The sequence below is a fragment of the Buceros rhinoceros genome, unplaced genomic scaffold (assembly GCF_000710305.1).
Source record: "Buceros rhinoceros silvestris isolate BGI_N320 unplaced genomic scaffold, ASM71030v1 scaffold2100, whole genome shotgun sequence".
Lineage (NCBI taxonomy): Eukaryota > Metazoa > Chordata > Aves > Bucerotiformes > Bucerotidae > Buceros > Buceros rhinoceros.
Genome location: NW_010387774.1, coordinates 70060 through 89387, shown reverse-complemented (window position 1 = coordinate 89387; position 19328 = coordinate 70060). Strand labels below are relative to the sequence as shown.

General features: G+C 38.1%; 1 protein-coding gene across 2 annotated transcripts in view; it reads right to left on the bottom strand.

Moving 5' to 3' along the window:
• SLC24A2 (solute carrier family 24 (sodium/potassium/calcium exchanger), member 2) overlaps positions 1 to 19328 on the bottom strand; it is a 108571-nt gene that overhangs the window by 21031 nt on the left and 68212 nt on the right. The window contains exons 4-6 of one of the 2 annotated variants that reach the window (XM_010133328.1): positions 12767 to 12817; positions 5909 to 6004; positions 4162 to 4250 (exon numbers count right to left, since the gene is read on the bottom strand). In XM_010133328.1, coding sequence (XP_010131630.1) covers positions 4162 to 4250; positions 5909 to 6004; positions 12767 to 12817 — 236 coding nt within the window. The remainder of the gene's footprint in view (positions 1 to 4161; positions 4251 to 5908; positions 6005 to 12766; positions 12818 to 19328) is intronic. The other variant, XM_010133401.1, reaches the window with a different exon arrangement.

Sequence of the window (19328 nt, the reverse complement as noted above, 5' to 3'; positions counted from 1 at the left end):
CCATTGCTCAACATCATACTTTTAAATGAATAGAGGTTTTATAAGTAAGATGGATTTATTTGCATATTCTCATTGTACTTACTTGTGGAACATACAATTTTTAATATACTTATTTTCAGGCAATTTGAACTCCAATACAGAATTTGGTATCACTGAAATGTTTGTATCTTGAGATTTAGATCTGGGCACCATAATCCGCACCAGAGAAAAGTACAAAAAAGCACAAGTATGACTATGCTTGTTTTGCAGGAAAGAAAAGCATGAAAAGCATAGTGGAACTTGACAATGGAGGAGAAAGAACTAGATCCCTATGCATGTCTTCTGTATCCTCACTGTAAACATGTTTTAGGAATACCTGATAACCTGCTATGACTACAGCCATTTCCAAGCCCACAGTTTTCAGGACAACATTTTTTCCCCCAAAGGTGTATTTGCAGCTTGGTTCCCCAAGATAGAGAGTGCCTCTAATTTTCTTGGTTCTATACAACCATCACTGGGACATGGAGGCACAAATGGTAAGTTTTATTTTTAAGAGATTTTCTAAACAGCACGTATGGAAATTTTATCCTGTATTTCCAAATTCTGACACAACAGCACTTTCTTTTGCATCGGAATCAGGAAAAAATTACAAAAAAATTCAAGCTGCCAGACTGAATTCTACTCACGGAACAGAAGCAAATTATGTTCTCAGTGTAAAATACTTGGAGAATTCTTGTTCATGAAAAGATCAAAATTCAAGAGCATTTGTAGGTCAAGACTCTAAGCTGTAACAGGTTTGTTCTTGTCGCTCAGCTTTAATGAGGGAGTTTTTCAAAGAGAAGGAGGAACTATTGGTGAGGACTGCCTGGCATACTATCCTGCACCTCCAGCGTTACTTCGCTGAACAGAGCTGCTCTTAAAACTGATACCATTCAGTGTATCTGAAGATACGCTGTTTTCTAGGGGTCACAGTGCTTCTATAAAGTTGGGTAAAGCTAGAAAGGAAGCTTGGGAGGGCAAAGACCAATTTCCCTCCCTCAAATTCTAATCTTCATCAAAGAAATAGGTCATTAGAATGCTTTGTATGTGATTCTGTCATTGCCTACACTTCTATAAATCCTATAGTAATAGGAGTAATCCTATAAATGTCCATGAAGTCAATATATAAAGCAGAAGGAAAGTGAAGAGCCAAGTGTTAGCTTCAGAATAATACCACAGTTTGGGATGCTGTATCAGGAAGCTGTGCTCAAAAATGTAGGCAGTGTTCCTGTACCTGGCCCGATAGATGATGGTAGAAGAGTGGATATTGTCTACCTGCACTTCAGTAAGGTCTTCGATACTGTCCCATGAGATCCTCATAGGAAAGTTGACATATAATCTGGATGTATGTGATGTGGACTGAAAATAGGCTGAATCGCCTAGAGGGCGGTGATTAGTGGTTCCAGTGTAATCAGAGGCTGATAGGAAAGGGTGTAGTACAGAGCAAGCAGAGAACCTCACAGCGAAGTAGGCTTCTAAATATCATAGAGACTCTTTATTTGTTACATAGATGAACAGACCTTTTCTTTAACAACTTTTCAAAAATTCCAGTATATGCTTTTAAATTACAACATAGGTTTAGCACATCAATAACTGAAGCAGCTTGAGACAGCAGCAGCTGCCAGGTTATCATTGGAAGAAGACAAAATTAGAAAGGCCACCAGGGAGGAACCCAGCATGGACTGTCTCAAAATGTTCCTAGGGGATTGCTATTTTTTTACCCTCTCTTCCAGAGTGATGCAGCTAAATCTGCAGAATCACTCCTCCAGCTGTTAAAATCTCCCTGCTTGCTCCATCTAGTCATTTGGATAAGGCTAAATAATGGATCTCACCTCTGATACAGCACAAGCGTTTTTCAGAATGTCCTAATATTTGCTGAAATTAACACGAAAATTCCAAACACTGTCTCACTGAAAGTTTAAAATGTCTAAAGCGAGATGAAAGGAAGACATCGTTGAGGAATGCACTCCTGTAATAATTTTCCCTTCTTACCCTGCAGTTGCTTGAAATTGAAACCATTGTCTTGAATGATGTGACTGGCTGCTCGACCTTGCAAATTTCTGAACAAGCTCAGAAATTGCTTCATTACATGCAAAATGATAGCATATGCCCATTGCTGTGACATATGATTGTGTTGATTGCTTTTCCTGCATTGTTCTCACCAAAAGATCTCAGTGAAACAAGTCTTACAAAGCAACATCAGTTTTCTTCTGAAGCTACTGAATCTATTACAGTCTGTTAAGTCTTCATACATGCCACAGATTGACTTATGTACACCCTAACAGGTTTTACCGGGCTATGACATCCCTTCCTGACCTTTAAAAACAGAAGTCTAAAACCACTCTGCTTTGCATTTTGTAAATTTTTTGTTTGTTTGTTTTTCTGAAGTCCAAAGACATATTTCACTGCAGCAGTGAAAGTTGAACTCTCAGAACAGGATCCATGGATCTGAAAATCGATGTTTCCTCACATTAAAATTTTGAATGGTGAAGCATGGTGCTGAGATTTTTTATGACATAGATTTTACTCATCTCAGTTACATAACAGTAATGCTTTGTTTGGCTCCCAAGGATCTTTAAGCGGTATGTCAGTCCTAACAACTGAGATGATTAACAGAAAAGGTAATTTGATGTTCTACTATGCTCTTCTTCCCACGGGAGACTTATTACCATCACCGATCATTCAAGATATCAAAAACTAGCCATCTCTTTCTCATCCTTGATTCTGATTCTCAGTTTATATTCCCAGAGACCAACATTATTTGTAAACAGTCAAGAATAAAAGCTATCTGCCAATATTTGTAGCTCTAACACAAACCAACACCAGTTGGCCAGAATCACCTTGTCATTTCTCCACATCCATCTGTGAATCTTTTCCCAAATCCTAGCACAAATCACTGTGTTTTGTCCCAGTCTTGCAGAAAAAAAAATCTCTCCCTGTTAAAAGTGTGTTTCAGTACAAATTATGGTCCTTGTGGGGGATAATTGTACTTAGGAAGCAGCCAACAAACATAGACACGCTCTGTTACTTGTACACTACTTCTAAGTTTTCCTGTGGCTTGAAGGATCTTTCAAGGCAAGAATTTCACCTACGGTGATATTGTTTAGGTCATAGAGGTGGTCTCTGAAGAGATCATGAAGAGATCATGAAGATGATCTCTGACTTGGACTAAGAATTTTTTAAAATGATAAATAAGTGGAAAGAATTAAAATATCAAAATACCTGCGACAATTCAAAACAAAACATGGCCATCACCTTTCTTGCATAAGTTTGCTTGTCTGTAACTGCAACACAGCTCATCCTACTTTTAATAAGGGGAAGCTCATGTTTTGGTACACACCGCTGCTCAGCCACTTCTTGCAGTACCTTTCTTGTGTCACTATAGCCTAAGGAGAAGGCTAAGAACTAAAGTGTGCAAACAAAACCATCATAAAAGCTTCTGCATCAAGGATTATTTTTAACAAGTCTTTATCTATGCAGGTTTTGCTGCCTCATTCTGAAAGAGCAGTGCCCAAGTTTAGCAAAATCAATTCACCAGCATTTTTCCACCTGTTTGCCTACTTGGGATGCAGATGGTATTAATAAAATAAAATAGAAAAAAAAAAGGAAGACATTAAAAAATGGCCTGGCAGGGCCAAATTTTGTGGTCACCTATTCTTGAGAATCACAACTTATTTAAAAAGAAGCAAGCTCAACTCTGTAGCTATTTCAGTAGTCATTGTGCAAGTTAGACACAGTTTTGCAGTTACTTATTACCTGCAAAAAGTGCATGTTAAAATAGATACACTTATATGTTTAATTACTCCTTCTGCAGACTTTAACCACATGCAATAAGAACCATAGCAACACTAGTAAACTAACTTATTCAGCTTAATTTGATAAGTAAAAACGTATATCCTAAAAGAATACATTGCAGACTACCATCTTACCTTACGCACTGGAGGGCACAGGCACAAGAGAAGAGCTTTCATATATAGCAAAGCATACATTGGGTTCAGTTATAAATGACTAAATATATTGTAGACAGTTCATATTAGCAGCTTCTTGCTATCAGGATGTATACTTTCAGTGAAAAGGGCAATCAAGCATGCAATATATTTACCAATATAAAAAAAAAAGGAAGAATAAAAAAAAGACATTAACCTCTTCTTCAACGTTATGGGCGATTCCATTCTGCATTGGTCCTGAATCACTTGGCGGTGTTACTGCAACTTCCACTTTTGCACTTTTTTCTGTGTCATCATCCGTAAATAAGAGTGGGAGAACAACAGAAAAGAACATTGAATAACGAAGATATTACTGAAACTGCTGTCATACATTCAGCCTGTGTAAATCATCAAATACTGAAGGTGTACCAACAACTGTCTTTAAAAGAGAAAGACAAAAATTCTGTTTTCCATTTTACCAGTACACACTTCCAATGAAATTCTTATGAGAGCTTACATTTGAAGAACTGTCCTAGAAAAATTTACATTCTTTGCAATATTCAGTGCTCTTTGATTATGCTAAGCTCACTGAGCCTACCTTTCAGGTAGAAAGTGACATACAGCATTCTCCCCGGACATTGAAGAATGCAGCATTTACAGGTGAGGGGATATATTCAACAAGATATAACTTTTGTAACACACTAACTTCAGCAATTAGTAAAGCTGCTTCCAAGCTGTAATCATGCTCTTTCTTGTGCAAAAAATGGATGGGCTAATAACATCCAATAATAGAGGATGATCTTTAAAACAGAATTATGTAGCTCTTGTGCTAAACTTTTAAAGGAATTAAAGGGAGAAAATTGGACCTTTTGTTCCTGGTGTCAAATTTATTCAAATTTATTCAAATTTATTCTTACTTTGATTGTCTTGGGATTCTCTAAACAGTAATAATCTCTTCAGGTATGTACTAGATAAAAGTATCAACAGCCAAAAATCCTTTGGACATTATCGAGTTACAGGGAACAGCAATATGAAATGTCTAACTCAAGTTTAACATGCCTCATGGTATGTTCTTGTGCACAGAAGCAAATACAGCTGTCTAGTCACTATTACTGCTATCCTAAGATTCTCCTAAATTAAAAATCTAAGATCACAGCTACGGAGTGCTAGACTAGCTCTAATTATTTCAGTGCATTTGTGTTGCCTCTTAACCCCACAGCAGCATTATGGTTTATTAACAGGCTCTCCCATCCAACTGCTTGATTCTGGAAGTTCTTTGTATCTAAACACAGCACAGTGTCAGAAAACAGAGTCAACTCATATATGAATCAGCTTTTATCAGATACATTTGCACCCGGTTTTCTAATGCAGAGAACATGCTGAGGTTAAGTAAGAAAAATAGGGCATAGTACAGGTTTTCTTCTAGCATAGGAACTTTTGAACCAAAATACATATGCTTACCCTTAACTAATGGAAAACCTTAGTAAGCTGATTTTGCACAATTAGCACAGAAGGGCCTGAATGACTCTCAGCAAGTAGTAGACAGACGAATAAAATCTTAAATATGAAGGTTGTTTCTTTTTTTAACATGGATGATACCACATAAAACACATATTATTCCAGAGCAACTCAAGAAATTAATTAAATTTTCACATATAAACTGAAAATAAGTTTTGTCTATCTATCTCTGTCACTTCAAGACATATCCAAAATCAGCATTGCTTTTTTTCTTGTCAAACCTGCCAGGAGGTTTTCTAGATAGCTTAACTGGCTTTTTGTTCTTGCACTTAACTCCCGTCCCCTCCATAAGTTTCATATGCTTTTGCATAGGGGATCAGAACATTTTTACTGAGAGAGCGTAAGTGAAGTAAAGGGAGAAATTAATCCCTAAGAATTTTCAAGGAAAATAAAACAGTGAAAAGGGCCCTCAGGAAGAGGTGACAAATCTGTACTGCTGCACTCACCGTGATTAGCAGCTCCATTCTGCCTTTCACTGTCTTCCACCTGGCACTTCTTTTTGGCAATCTTATGTAGAATTGAGGCCCTTTCCTTGAACTTTCCTAAAAGAAAGCACTGTCATTATTAAAATGCAGCCATTTGGAGAAGCAAAGTTTCTTTGCCATATCTTAGGCTCCATAAATCAATGCTGATAATCCATTCCATCCCTCTTCCAAAAGCAAACATGTTATTAAACACCATATGATGTTCTCATATATTTTTTTCTTTTTAGTGGAAATAGAAATGTATTTTTTTGTCTATGAGAACTCAGCAACAAATTGAACAAGAAATTGAGAACAAAATCCCCTATTTTCCTTTGGAAGCAGTCAGTAAAGTTCCACCCATAAAAATGCTGGTGTATGACTTCATCCTAAACACAAGATGATTATAGATGAATAAAGATACTATAAACAAACACAAACAGTCTGGGGTCTCAGACAGTAGTATGGTAACACAGAATTTCAGACGAACCCATATGTCACATCATGGCGACTGTGGTCAACTCTGTCACTTTGCACTCAGCTATGTGCCTGTGACTTGTTCAGATACTTCAGAAGAGGAAGAAGAAATCTCCAGAATACATGACTTCCACATCAGCTTCTCAAAGGTAAGTTTTCTTCTCAGCCTGACAGGTTTTTTTTTTTGTCTTCCCGTGAGATTAACCTTGCAACTCATCATCTAGGCTGTCTCCAGGGCATCTCATCCTGTCCTGAGAGAGGTCACAGGTCCTGTCATTCTTTATTGACCACTGAGTCCCAATGACATGTTCAAACTATGCAACATCAAAGATGATGAATACTAAACGAAATTAATTTAATCCTTCCTCTACATTGGTTGATCTTTCTATGTAAGCACTCTGGACAGCTTATGACTGTCTATATCATGTACAAACAAGAAATTTCTGCCTTTCTTTACCGTTATCCTCATTGCTATTGCTCTTTAAGTCTTTATCTTTTTTAAAAGTGTAACCGGTGGCTATAGTACAATATACTACTAATTAAGGACACTATTACCATACAGGGCCCACAACTGTTTTAATTCTTCATCTCCAGTAAAAAAAGAAAAAAATCCATTAAAAACTGTTGGCATCTCTGCAGCAAAACCATTACAGGCTTAAGAGCAAAAGGTATTTCAATGGTATCACATAATTGATTAACAGTGGGAAGTAACACTGAGAAGGCATGAACGAACTTAGTTAATTGGATAAGTCACCGTTTCCAAGCTAAAACAAAAGACACACAAGAATAAATCATTAGCGAAGGAAGCAATTCTCTCTCCTCACAAACAGAAGCTTCAAATCCCTGTACCAACTAACACTTTTGTATGAGAAGAAACATATGCACAATCCACTGGGACTAGCAGCTATTATTTGCTGGGAAGTGGAATTAATTTATTAACAGCAAATCACTTGGAGAGTAATAAAAATACCACAATGATTTAATAGGCAGCACGAACCTTTCAGAAGCTCCTATCTTTTCACAAATGCATCATACTAAAAAAACAAATAATTAACCATTCATAATTGCAAATATTATATTTTTTGGTACATGGTACCTAGAGTAAAATTGCCTGCAGAAGAGTATCTAAGTGTAAAACACAATCTTAAATCACAAGCCATCTCATTATTTCAGTGCACAGAGTCAGTGGCAGAGATTTCAGTTTGAAGGGGGAAAAGAAACCAATAGTTAGAGAAAGAAAGAGAAAGAGAGAAAGTGAATTGCCTGAGATATCAAATACGAGAAAGAAAAAACAGAGGAAAAATTGCTAATGATGTTTCCAAATATTTTAAGCTGAAATGCTAAGAGGCAAGTCTGTTCCTCACTTCTTTTTAAACACTTGCAGAATTTGAAAAGTGCTTATCCAGAAGCACATGCAGATACTGCATAATTTTCATACAACATGTATGTCAGTTTGCTAAAGGATTGCTTTGATTTTCAGACTGTAACTCAGCTTCATATGTTTGAGAATTTTGCTTGTGATGTCCCAAATACACAAAAGCATATTTTGCAAGTGATACAAATGATGCAACTGTGACATTTTCCGAGAATAATCTGTGGAGCTATCCATTTCTGCACCTACTCCAGAACATTTTAGGAACTTTTCATTTAAGGTTCAATTAAAAAAGTTAATTTAAAGTGATGCAGAATTCTATAAGGATACTCTAGTCTTTCATTGTGAGATTGTCTGAAATTGTTTAGGATTTTTTAATAGAGAAACTTAAGCCATATTGAATGGAAAAGGAGGTATCTCCACAGAGATTCACACTGGTTTAGATTATCTTAATTGAAGTTATCTTAATTTTTTTTCACATTTTCAAAAGCCTCCTTCCATCTTCAGGAAGAATTTCTTACATCGACTTTTAACATTTTAAGTTTTATTACTTCATTCAGGAGACTGTTGCACAGTTATAAGTCTCTGTCATGGAAATTAACCTCGACATTTGAAATCGAAAATGTATTTTCAGTATTTCTCACTACGTGCACAGTTTAGCTTACATTGTTTTACACCATTATCTTTCGTTTAATTCACTCAGTGTAGGTAACAATGTGAGGAAATTATTAAAAGACATAATATCAACTATCAAAAGCACGAAACTGAGGAAAGCAGTACTACTAGCCTGCATGAAGACAGTGACATGTAAAAAGACAACAGAGCTATTCCTCCTTCCTCCCTTTCCCTGCCACTTTCGTCCTTCAAACCAAATCAGAACTCTTTCAGCGAAGAGGAAGCACAGAGCCACCAGGAAAAGGACTAGCTTACAATATCTCTGTTATTCAAATTTATAGAAATGATCCATAGGAATTTTATGTTACTGTTCTTACTTGTAGGAGGAGGTAGGAGCTTATGTTTTCTCTTTAAGAGTCCTATATTACGGGTTTGAATACCTAAGAGTAATTTTCACACCATCTGGTAACGTGAGAGTTTAGGTGAATGAAAACGCTAGCTTCCACAGACAGAATATAGGGCACAATTGTTATTGAAAATTCCTAATTAATATAGCTTTGCTGCATTCAAGATAGATTCTGCAGCTCATTTTAGCTTCCAAAGTATAGGGTAGAAGGAACAGGAGATCAAGGCCAGGTGATTACAAAGAAGGTAGCTTAAACTAAATTGGTTTTATTTGAATATAAGCAAACAAAACAGTTTTGTATAATATAGATAGGCCTTGATCTGCATGAGTACCTCCATCTGGCACCAGCTGGCTGAGATTCTCTTCTTGACCAAGCATATATCAAAAGGCCAATCCTTTGACTACAATCTAAATTGCAGGCTACAGATTCCCTAGGTCAGAAAAGGCCTTTTGATAGGATTTTTGATAGGAAAATAGATTACCTTCAATTAAGTCGTTTAAAAAAGTCAAGACTCTACCATTTGTCTAGTTCTCTGTCTCTGATGAAATGCAAATTACTACATCTATGCAGCTATAGCCAAACTTTCATGAGTCTGAAGATGTTGAATCTGTGGCTGTTGAGCAGTTTGAGCTGTACCTACCAGTCCTGCTTGTGGCCAGTTGTGGAACACAACTACTAGGTCACAAATGATCAATTCCATAAATCCACCTCATTATGCTTCTTCCTTTAACTTTAAAATCCTGCAGAAGTATCAAATGAAAATATATGCTGTTTTGTCAGGTGGTAGGCTCTTGGTGGAGGTTACGTGACAGCACAAGATCACTCTTACAAGGGTCTCTTCCTATTTGGTAGTTGGGCCTGATCAATCTGCAATTAATTTAAAGTCACTGTCAGACCAAATAGCAGCAAACAAAACAATAGAGATCAGCTTCCGAGACTTGAAGCACAATGGCGCTCTGGCCATTAAGCTACATCTGATTGTGTGTACTGCAACATAACCATCACTTTTTGTCTCTGATTGTTCTGATGTAGCAGCAAGAATAGATGTGCCTGTGCTTCTCCACTGGAGGACTGAAATATTTGCTACTTATCTCCACTCAGGGTTTCAGGACCTGGAGATAAGGATTCGTAACTGGCTTTACATATTCCAGTGACTTACTCTCCGAAGAAAAAGTATAAAAAGCTCACTCAAAAAGGGAAGAGAAAAAGGAAAATGGATAATGCCAGTAAGTGTGATGCAGGGTGACAGTGATTATACTTCTGAAAACCTAAACAGAAGGTTCAAAATATAGCACACTTTGATCTAAAAACAGCTTCTGGGATATGCTATTTATTACTTGCTTTGTGACAGATGTGAAAATGATGATAAGAGTTATATTTGAAAAGGCAGATTGTATCACAGATTCTTGTCAGTGTCAATGCTCCTAAAGATGAAGAGACTCCTTTCTTATTTTTGCTACTAGAAGATTTTGGCTACTGGATTTTTGCCGTTGCTACAATATGGACCTGAATTATTTATTCATGAGGAGTGTTTTCAGAGCAATTCAGTGTCATCATTGAATATGAACAGCACTACTTCAGCATAGACGCAGCATTAATATATACTTACATAGTACTTATCATACTTGCATGGGTACATTTAACTGTCAATAGAATACTTATTAATATCAGAAGGCTACTAACGTAGTGACATTTTTAAAATGGCAGATTTAATACTTCAGCATAAAAAAATGAAAACCTTAACATATCCAACTGAGGCTACAATGAAAAAAGACTTTTGCATCTCGATTGTAATAAAGACTGAGATGAGACATACTGCAAAAGTTTTAGCTCTAGTAGCCGTACCTGCATGGCCTGAGTTAGTGACTCATTTCAGGTGCTTGAGAGGTGTACGTAAAGAACAAAGACACCACTATTTGCCCAGAAAAATCTTCTCTCAGGCATCTTTTCTTATATTGGTGCCACCCCTCTGAATCAGAAGGTGAATCTGGGCAATGGAGGGGGGTGCAGAAAGACTCTATGACCTCACGTCTTCTGCAGAAGAAAGGAGTATCTTCCAACATCAGGCACAAAGGTGGAAGGAACTGTCTGCTACAGCCAGCCCCAGAACAGTACAGTTATATTTCAGTATCAACAGCAGATACAGAAAATGGGAAATATCAGAAGTTATCACTTTTTCTTTCTCCCCCCTGGAGAAATCATCATGAGTAAGTCAAATAATGACGGTTTTCTTGAAATCTTTTTAACTACAAGAGCAAACTAAACTATACAATAACTGTGGTTTTCAGAAAGAGAATTAAGCTATTTGCCTTATATTCGCAACAATAAAAGTAAGTAGGAATAGGCAGCTAACTTTTCCACAGGCCTCAAGCTTACCTCCATCCTCAAACATGCTACTGATTACTGATCTGAACATTCATAAAACCACCTCTCTGGCATTATAATCAGAGAGCTGGACAAAAGGCCTTGCTCCTACAGACAATCAGGTCTCAATTCAGGCAAATTACAGAAATGCTGACCACACTAGGACTGAAAGCTTGTGCTGGAAGTTTAGTATGAGTTAACTGCTTTCCCACATTAGTATAATAAACTGCAGTGCTTTTGAATCAGCAGAAAAAGTTCCCAAGACTTCATTGAGCTCTGGTTCAGGCCCTAATTACTCTCTTCTTGCATTGCTAGAACCAATTTTAAATTGCATAATTTTTGCATTGCAATTAAGCGTACAATTAATACTTCAAGAATAGTCATCTTAGTTTTTAAAGTTTATTCATTAATTTTGAATGAGACAGTGAATGTGTCCTGGATTCAGTTAGAACTAATTCTGTTCAGTGATTTTACTTTCCAGCTCAGTCTCTTCCAAGCGACTGCACTGTCTGAAGTTAACAGCGTATTTTTGCAGACAGTGTCTGCTTCCAGAAGTGATAACGCTTGATGTTCACAGTCACTTCCAGGGACTGGTGTGCAGAAAGGCTCTTGCTTCAACTTTCTCCTGTGCAGACCAAGGTCACTGCTGAATCCTGTGTACCACGGTGGGGTGCAGTCAATAAGAGGCTGCACCTGCAGGGAGGAGCAGAAGGGACAGGTGACCCTACACTGACCAACAAGGTGTTCCATCCCATAGTCGTCATATTCTGTACAAAGCTGAGGGGTCACAAAGTTCAAAGCCCTCCTCTTCAATGGCTAACATCCAAGGAAGACTCTGTCCATTCTGCCTTCAATCCCAGTCTGCTCATTCCTGAACCCAGTTCCAGAATCCAGCTCCTACATCAGTTGCCCATCTGCCACTGGGGCCAGTCTGGGCCTTCCCCAGTGTCTGCCCACAGCATCAGTGGCGACAGTGAGATGATTGCCATCAGGGGGGTTGGGTTTGGTATTGGTTTTGTATATATTTGTATATACTTCATTTCATTGTTATTCTTCTTTTCATCAAAGCAGTTTTAGTTTTCTTTCCCAATCCCTAAGCCTCTCTCCTGTATTCCATTTCTCCTCCCCTTTGGGAAAGGAGAGTGGTTAATAGAGAGCATCTGTCGTTTGTCTAGTGGCCAGCCCAGCCCTAACCCTTGACACAATGGAAGTCACTTAATAATTGTTCTCACACTGAGTCATTTGAATATCCATAAATCAACCAATCTTCTTGAATGCATTGTAAAGTATGGCATAAAATAAGCAACTACAATCCACGTCATAATGTGCTGTATTATTTGCAGTTGTGGTTTTGCATGTATGTTCTTTGATAGAAGCATTCCTTTGTATTTCCTTATCTGAAATAGCAAAACTGAAATGCTGAAACGAAAAACTTGAAAAAAGAGCCATAGCTGATCGCGCCGTCAATGAAGACATGCAAAAAGGAGTTATTCAAAAATGAAGAAACCAAAAATAGGACTAAAAAATGAAGGAAAAAGTAAACACATAAAAAGCGCTTAAAAGGCTTCAAGAAAAGCTGATAACAAACAATTCTAAAATATTTCTTACCTTCTTCAGTCATTGTGTCATAATATTTTAGGTTTCCATATGATCCAAGCTCTACAACATCACAGTAAAAGACACAAAGATAAGGAACCAGCAGACATTCAGGAAATGTACATGTTTTTGCATGTGCTTCATAAACTCAAGCAGTGATTATGCAAAAATTCTTGCAGGTCAGCAAAATACAGATTACAGAAATGGCAGTGTCTTCTCTCCCAGATATTTCACAAGTCACAGGCTTTTGATCAGTAGCATGCTAAAGAGAGGTGTAGCAGAAGCACTGAACTCTAAAAATCTGCCTTGTCAAGGTATTGCCAATTTGATGCCTCCACGTTTGGGAAAACTTAGTAAACCTTGAACAGTACCTAATCAGCAGGAGCTTTAGAAACTAGGCTCTTTTAAAATTCCCCAGGTCAGACATTCAAATATTTATGCATCCAAATTAAACAAAAAATCTCAAAACATATGAGCTAAGGTAGTGTTCATAATGTTGTCCCACAAACATTGTTTTGATACCAGTGCTGATGTTGACTTGATTTAGAGGGGTTACTTAATTTAACCACTCTGTTGTCACTTGTGACATCAGAAAAAAAATATTTACTCACTTCATCAGGTGTTATGAGACCTAACTAAATTAAATCATTAAATATATCTGAATACATTGTATTACTATATTCTAGCAGAGAAGAAAAAATAATGGAATGCAGAGGTCTCCAGATCTTTAGGACTTCTATTATTTTCTGTGTGATATAATCTTCGATGAAATCACCTTTTTTGTCCAGATGTTGTGTAAGACTTAATTTCTTACAGTGCTTTTTTTCTTAAAGTTTGTCATACGTGTAAATATATATAAAAATACAATAATTAATGTAGGTCTACAAAACAGGACAGAGAAAAATTTAGCTCAAGGAGGAATTTGTAAATGATTTGCCTGAGGAATTTGTGGAAGATTTCACCATCATTTTTATATTGAGGTTTACAACTGAGCTTCTAAACATCCAACTTTTGATAGAGTGTTAACATTAAAAAAAGACAGTTAACAATTTAGTATTTCATTTAAATGTACAAATACTGTCCAATTATTCTGTTTTCAGCTGATGCACCTCATGATCTTTCAGTATTTTTCCACACAGGTGAATTTCAGTAGAGGCCTGGCTATTGTTTTTAAACTGTAAAATACTGATACTTTGAAAGGTCCATTATTTTTAATCTATTTGCAGATACCTGAATCTGCCAAATGAACATTTCTTACATCATTTGCAGAGACTAAGAAAGCTTTAGGCCATGTAACCGAAAAATACAGGATATTATCATTGTTAAATTTTTAAATAACTATGATTGGATTGTAACATGCCTTATCAAAACCAGTAAAAAATACTGATATATTCTTGCTTGTACAGTGCAGTGTCTTACTTGCACATAAGTATGCCTAATGGAATATGACTTTACTGGCTCTCTCAAAGCAAAACCAGGTGTCATTTCAAGATAGAATTTAATACCTCATTTTATAATGATATACAACGCACATACTGTTTTGTATAAATGTTTTCAGTGTTGCAACATAATCTTTGTAGCTGCTTTTGCCTAAATGGAACTATTGTCCTACCATCTTAATTTGAGTTCTAAAGATTTGAATTCCTTACCTGGAAAGAGCTTCTAGTAACTTAAATATGGACTTTCCTGCATGCAGCATTTGGGACCCCATATGTTGTTTAATTAAGGCTCAGTATCTGCTGAGGCTACGGCCAGCACCTTTGCTTAAACCTATTCTCACTGATCTCTGCCTTGATGAGTCTCGGCTCTCCTTTTCTAAAACCTGGGATGAGGCATCCACTGGGTAATAAGGACAGCTGTGGAAAACGGATGCCAGAAGGAGTCCAAAAATAATCAGAGAAATGGAAGTACATGTAGGAGACAACACTGCCAGAGAAGGGCTGCATAAACTCACAGAGAAAAAAAGAGTAAGAATGGGGATGCGGAAGGATGAAATTGAGAAGCAACAAACTCAAGAATTAACAGAATGTTAGCACAAGGCCTCTGACTTAACAGATGTAGCTGAAGAGGCTTCAGAGGAAGCCAACAACAAAGGATGCTAAATCTTCAGAAGAAATAAAAGTGGCAGCAGAAAGGCAGGGCACTTGACGTCCTGGCAATATGGTTTAGATCTACGTGCTTCCCATCTAAAACTAGAGATGAAAGACAAATAGGAAAGAAAAAAAGGACACTCTGACCATACAGAGACCAAAAAGACACAAGGAGATGCCTGAGCGTGCATGATGCTGATGATAATCATGTTCTGGGCACTTCAGCAATTCAACACACCAATGATTAAACTAGGTTAATTCTTGCAGTTAGCAAAATTATTTCCAGGAAATCTCTAATCTTGCTGGTGAGATTATGTTCCTCAAAGCTTTTATAGTCCTATACCCAGAGCAGAACATTTTATGCAATCACTTGCCCACTGACTGCAATGAACAACGATGATGCCGAAAAATGTCAGCCACATATATTCACACAAATTATTTTGTGGATTTCAAGATGACTTCAGTCAGCGCTGCTCAGCAGCCTGAAAGGTCTGCATCTACACAGTCTGCTGCCAAAGTATTGTGCTGGCTTCTGCTGTAAAATTTGGAGTAAATCTGCTCTTTGGTATTTATTTTTGAGTTTTCTTGTTATAATAAGATTCTACTCAATATCATTAAGTAAACTCAAACTGAACTGAAGTACTTTTTGAAACAACTATTGCACTGGAAAATGTTCTCAGCTTTTAAAGTAAACTGATTTTAAATGGAATTGGAAATCTGAAATACTGTGATAAAGGGTACTTGAAAGAATACCCCCAAAATCCAACACTATTAAAATTTGATAATTCCAGTTTCATGAACATACTATGTGGCTCCCATAGTACGGTGATAGTAGACAGACTGGCTGACAGTCAGTAGCTATATCCTGGCTGGTCGCATGAAACAAAGAGGATGCAGAGATATAGCTTAACAGCTGGTCTTCGACAGCCACAGAGTGACTGAACTAATTTGTTCCTGTCTGCCTATTTTTACAACAGAAGAGAACAGAGGGTTCCTGGTAATCCTGTCTGACATTCCTGAAGGATTACCACAACATTTGCCTTATTATCTGCTATTCACTATTCTGTAAGAAGGTGCCACACCATATCAAAGCAAACAGAAAGAATGTTGTTAGTCAGCAGTGCTACATTATTTGCAATTTCAAATCACATTTGATACAGCCAACAGGCTTCACCAAGGGCAAGTCCTGCCTGACCAACCTAGTGGCCTTCTATGAGGAAGTGATTACATCAGTGGGCAAGGGAAGAGCTATGGATGCCATCTATCCGGACTGTCAAATCCTTTGTCATGGTTCCTCACAGTATCATTCTTCCCTCTAAACTGGAGAGATACAGATTTGATGGAAGGACTGTTTCTGAACAAGGAATGGGTTGGATAGTCATATCCATAGGGTAGTGTTCAGTGACTCGACGTCCAAATGAAGATTGGTGACAGACAAGTGGCATCCCCCAGGAAACTGTACTGTGACCGGTCCTGTTTAATATCTTCACCAATGACACTCTCAGTGCGATTGAGCACATCCTCAGCAAGTTTACTGGTAACACCGAGCTGTGTGGTGTCATCGCATGCTGGAGGGATGGGATGCCCGCCAGAGGGACCTGGACAAGCTTGACAAGTGGGCCTGTGAGAACATCATCACATTCAACAAGGCCAAGTACAGGGTCCTGCACTTGGGCTGGAGCAATCCCCGGTATCAATACAGGCTGGGAGACGAAGGGATTGAGAGCAGCCCTGCGGAGAAGGACTTGGGGCTATTGGTGGATGGAAAACTAAATATGAGCCAGAAATGTGTGCTTGCAGCCCAGAAAGCCAATTGCATCCTGGGCTGAAGCAAAAGAAGCATGACCAGCAGGTCAAGGGAGGTGATTCTGCTCCTTTACTCTGCTCTCGCAAGACCCCACTTGGAGTACTGTGTCCAGCTCCAGGCTCCCCAATGGAGGAGAAGGACACAGTCCTGTTGGAATGAGTCCAGAGGAGGGTTGCAAAGATGATCAAGGGGCTTGCTCAGTCCCCCTATAAGGACAGGCTGAGAGAGTTAGGGTTGTTTAGCCCAAGGAAGAGAAGGCTCTGAGGAGACCTTATAGCAACCTTTCAGTGCTTTAAAGGGTGTCTGCAGGAAGGATGGGGATGGACAATTTATGTAACCCTAACTCTAACCCTAACCCTAACCCTAACCTAATCACAGGACGAGGGGAAACAGTTTTAAACCGTTTTAAATTGTTTTAAACTGGTTTTAGAATCCAACAGCAGCAAGTCATGAATTTTTTATCATGCCGTCACAAAGTTGAAGCTGATTTTTCCTGAAAGGATCAATGCTCTTTTAAAGAATAACCTCCCTATAGGCTGTGGGACTTTTTTTTAGTTATACTCTTATTACAACTACCTGTTAGTAACTACTTGAAACTTGTCACATTAAATACTTTTTGTATTATTAGGCAGAAGGGGGCAGATGTTTATGAGCAAAAAGCAGCATACTTGATACATATAAAGCCAAGAATCTACTGTTAGGATAACTGAAATCTTAACTGTCTAATCATTATTAGTGTAAATATAACTATTACAGAGAAAAAGTACTTCTATGCAAAAATGTTTCCATAATAATAATACAGTTAAAATTATTAAACGTGCACATACACATGCTCCCTCCCCGGAAGTGTTGAAGGCCAGGTTGGATGGGGCTTCGAGCAACCTGGTCTAGTGGAAGGTGTTCCTGCTCATGAAAAGCGGGACATGATTCGGTAGTGCATGCTTGCAGCACAAAAAGGCCAACAGTATTCTGGGCTTCATCAAAAGAAGTGTGGCCAGCAGGTCGAGGGAGGTGATTCTGTCACTCTGCTCTGCTCTGTTAACACCCACCTGGAGCACCATCTCCAGCTCTGCGGTCAGCAAAGGAAAGACATGGACCTGTTGGAGTGGGTCCAGAGAAGACCTCTGCTATGAAGAAAGGCTGAGAGAGTTGGGGTTGTTCCGCCTGGAGGAGAGAAGGCTTTGAAGAGATCTTATTGCCGCCTTTCACAACTTAAAGGGGGCTTCTAAGAAAGCTCGCGACAGTCTTTTTGCAAGGTGTGTAGCGACAGGACAAGGGGTGATGGTTTTAAACTAAAAGAGACTAGATATAAGGAAGAAATTGTTTACAGTGAGGGTGGTGAAACACTGGAATAGGTTGCCCAGAGAGGTGGAAGAAGCCTCATCCCTGGAAACATTCAAGGTCAAGGCTGGACAGGGCTCTGAGCAACTTGATCTAGCTGAAGTGTCCCTGTTCACTGCAGGGGGGAATTAGACTTAGTGACATTTAAAGATCCCTTCCAAGCCAAACTATTCTATGATTCTATGACATAATACACCTTTATTACTCAGTGTACTTTCAGTGTTCACTCAGTAAGTGTTGTAACTGTTTCTCTACAGTTTGTGGAGAAATACTTATTTCTGCATTTTCCTAGGCTGCCACAGAAGGAAAGCATACCCAGTATTTCTCTTTGCTCTCCTGCTACAGAGATCTTAGATACAGACTGCAGTAATCCCTAGTTATGTCAGAAATGAGCCTGGCTCACAGTTTCTTAAAATACTCACAATACATACATTTTAGAGATAATACATAATACATACTCATAATACAGACATTTTAGGGATAAGAACCTGCATTGCTAAAGGTGTGTATCCCTTCATGAAAAATGCAAACTCCAGCTCTCAAAACAAAGCAATACACTGTGGGGCTTTTTGACAAGCACAAGGTTTTCACTTTGCATAAAAACCATATTTGTATGAAAATGCATGTCAGACTTCTTTCTCCAAGGTAATCAAACAGCTTTAAAGTTGACATATCTTTTCAACTGTATCATTTCTCAGAAATGCTGAAGGCAATCCCTCAGTTTTTAGTACAATTCCACCATTGTATTTACTTCACCTTCCTTGTGCTTGACTTCTACAGTCATGAAAGTGTCAAGGCATAATCCTTTATCAGCATCTGTGGAAGCCTGGCTTAAAAGGAATTGTGAGGCACTCTGGAACAAGCAGATGGAGAGCATATATTTTTCCTGAGTTTTCATACCCATGAATTCAACCTCCAAAGGACTGAATACATAAGACATAAGGGAGAAGCACAATGAGAGGCTAGGGCTCAAAACTGATAAGGAAATTCAGCATGAGCATGCAGCCAAGAACTGCAACTTAAAATCAAGCAAATCATTATTAAAGAATCTGTAAACATGAAGCCTAACCACATATTGGACACAAAGAGAATTTTTGTGTGAGAGTTTGCACATGTAATTTTGAAAGTCAGCAAGTTCCTGACAGTCAAAGGCATTAATTAGGTAATCCCTTTACATCCTTCTGGTATGACTTCTGATTTGTACTTATCATCATGCTTAACAGGACCTCCTTTTTCTATCTGCATTTTTTTTTCAAAAAAAAGAAGGCAGAGGAGTAACACTAAAGAACTTAGAGGAATTAATATTATAACAACAAGCAGGACTAGGTTATCTTTC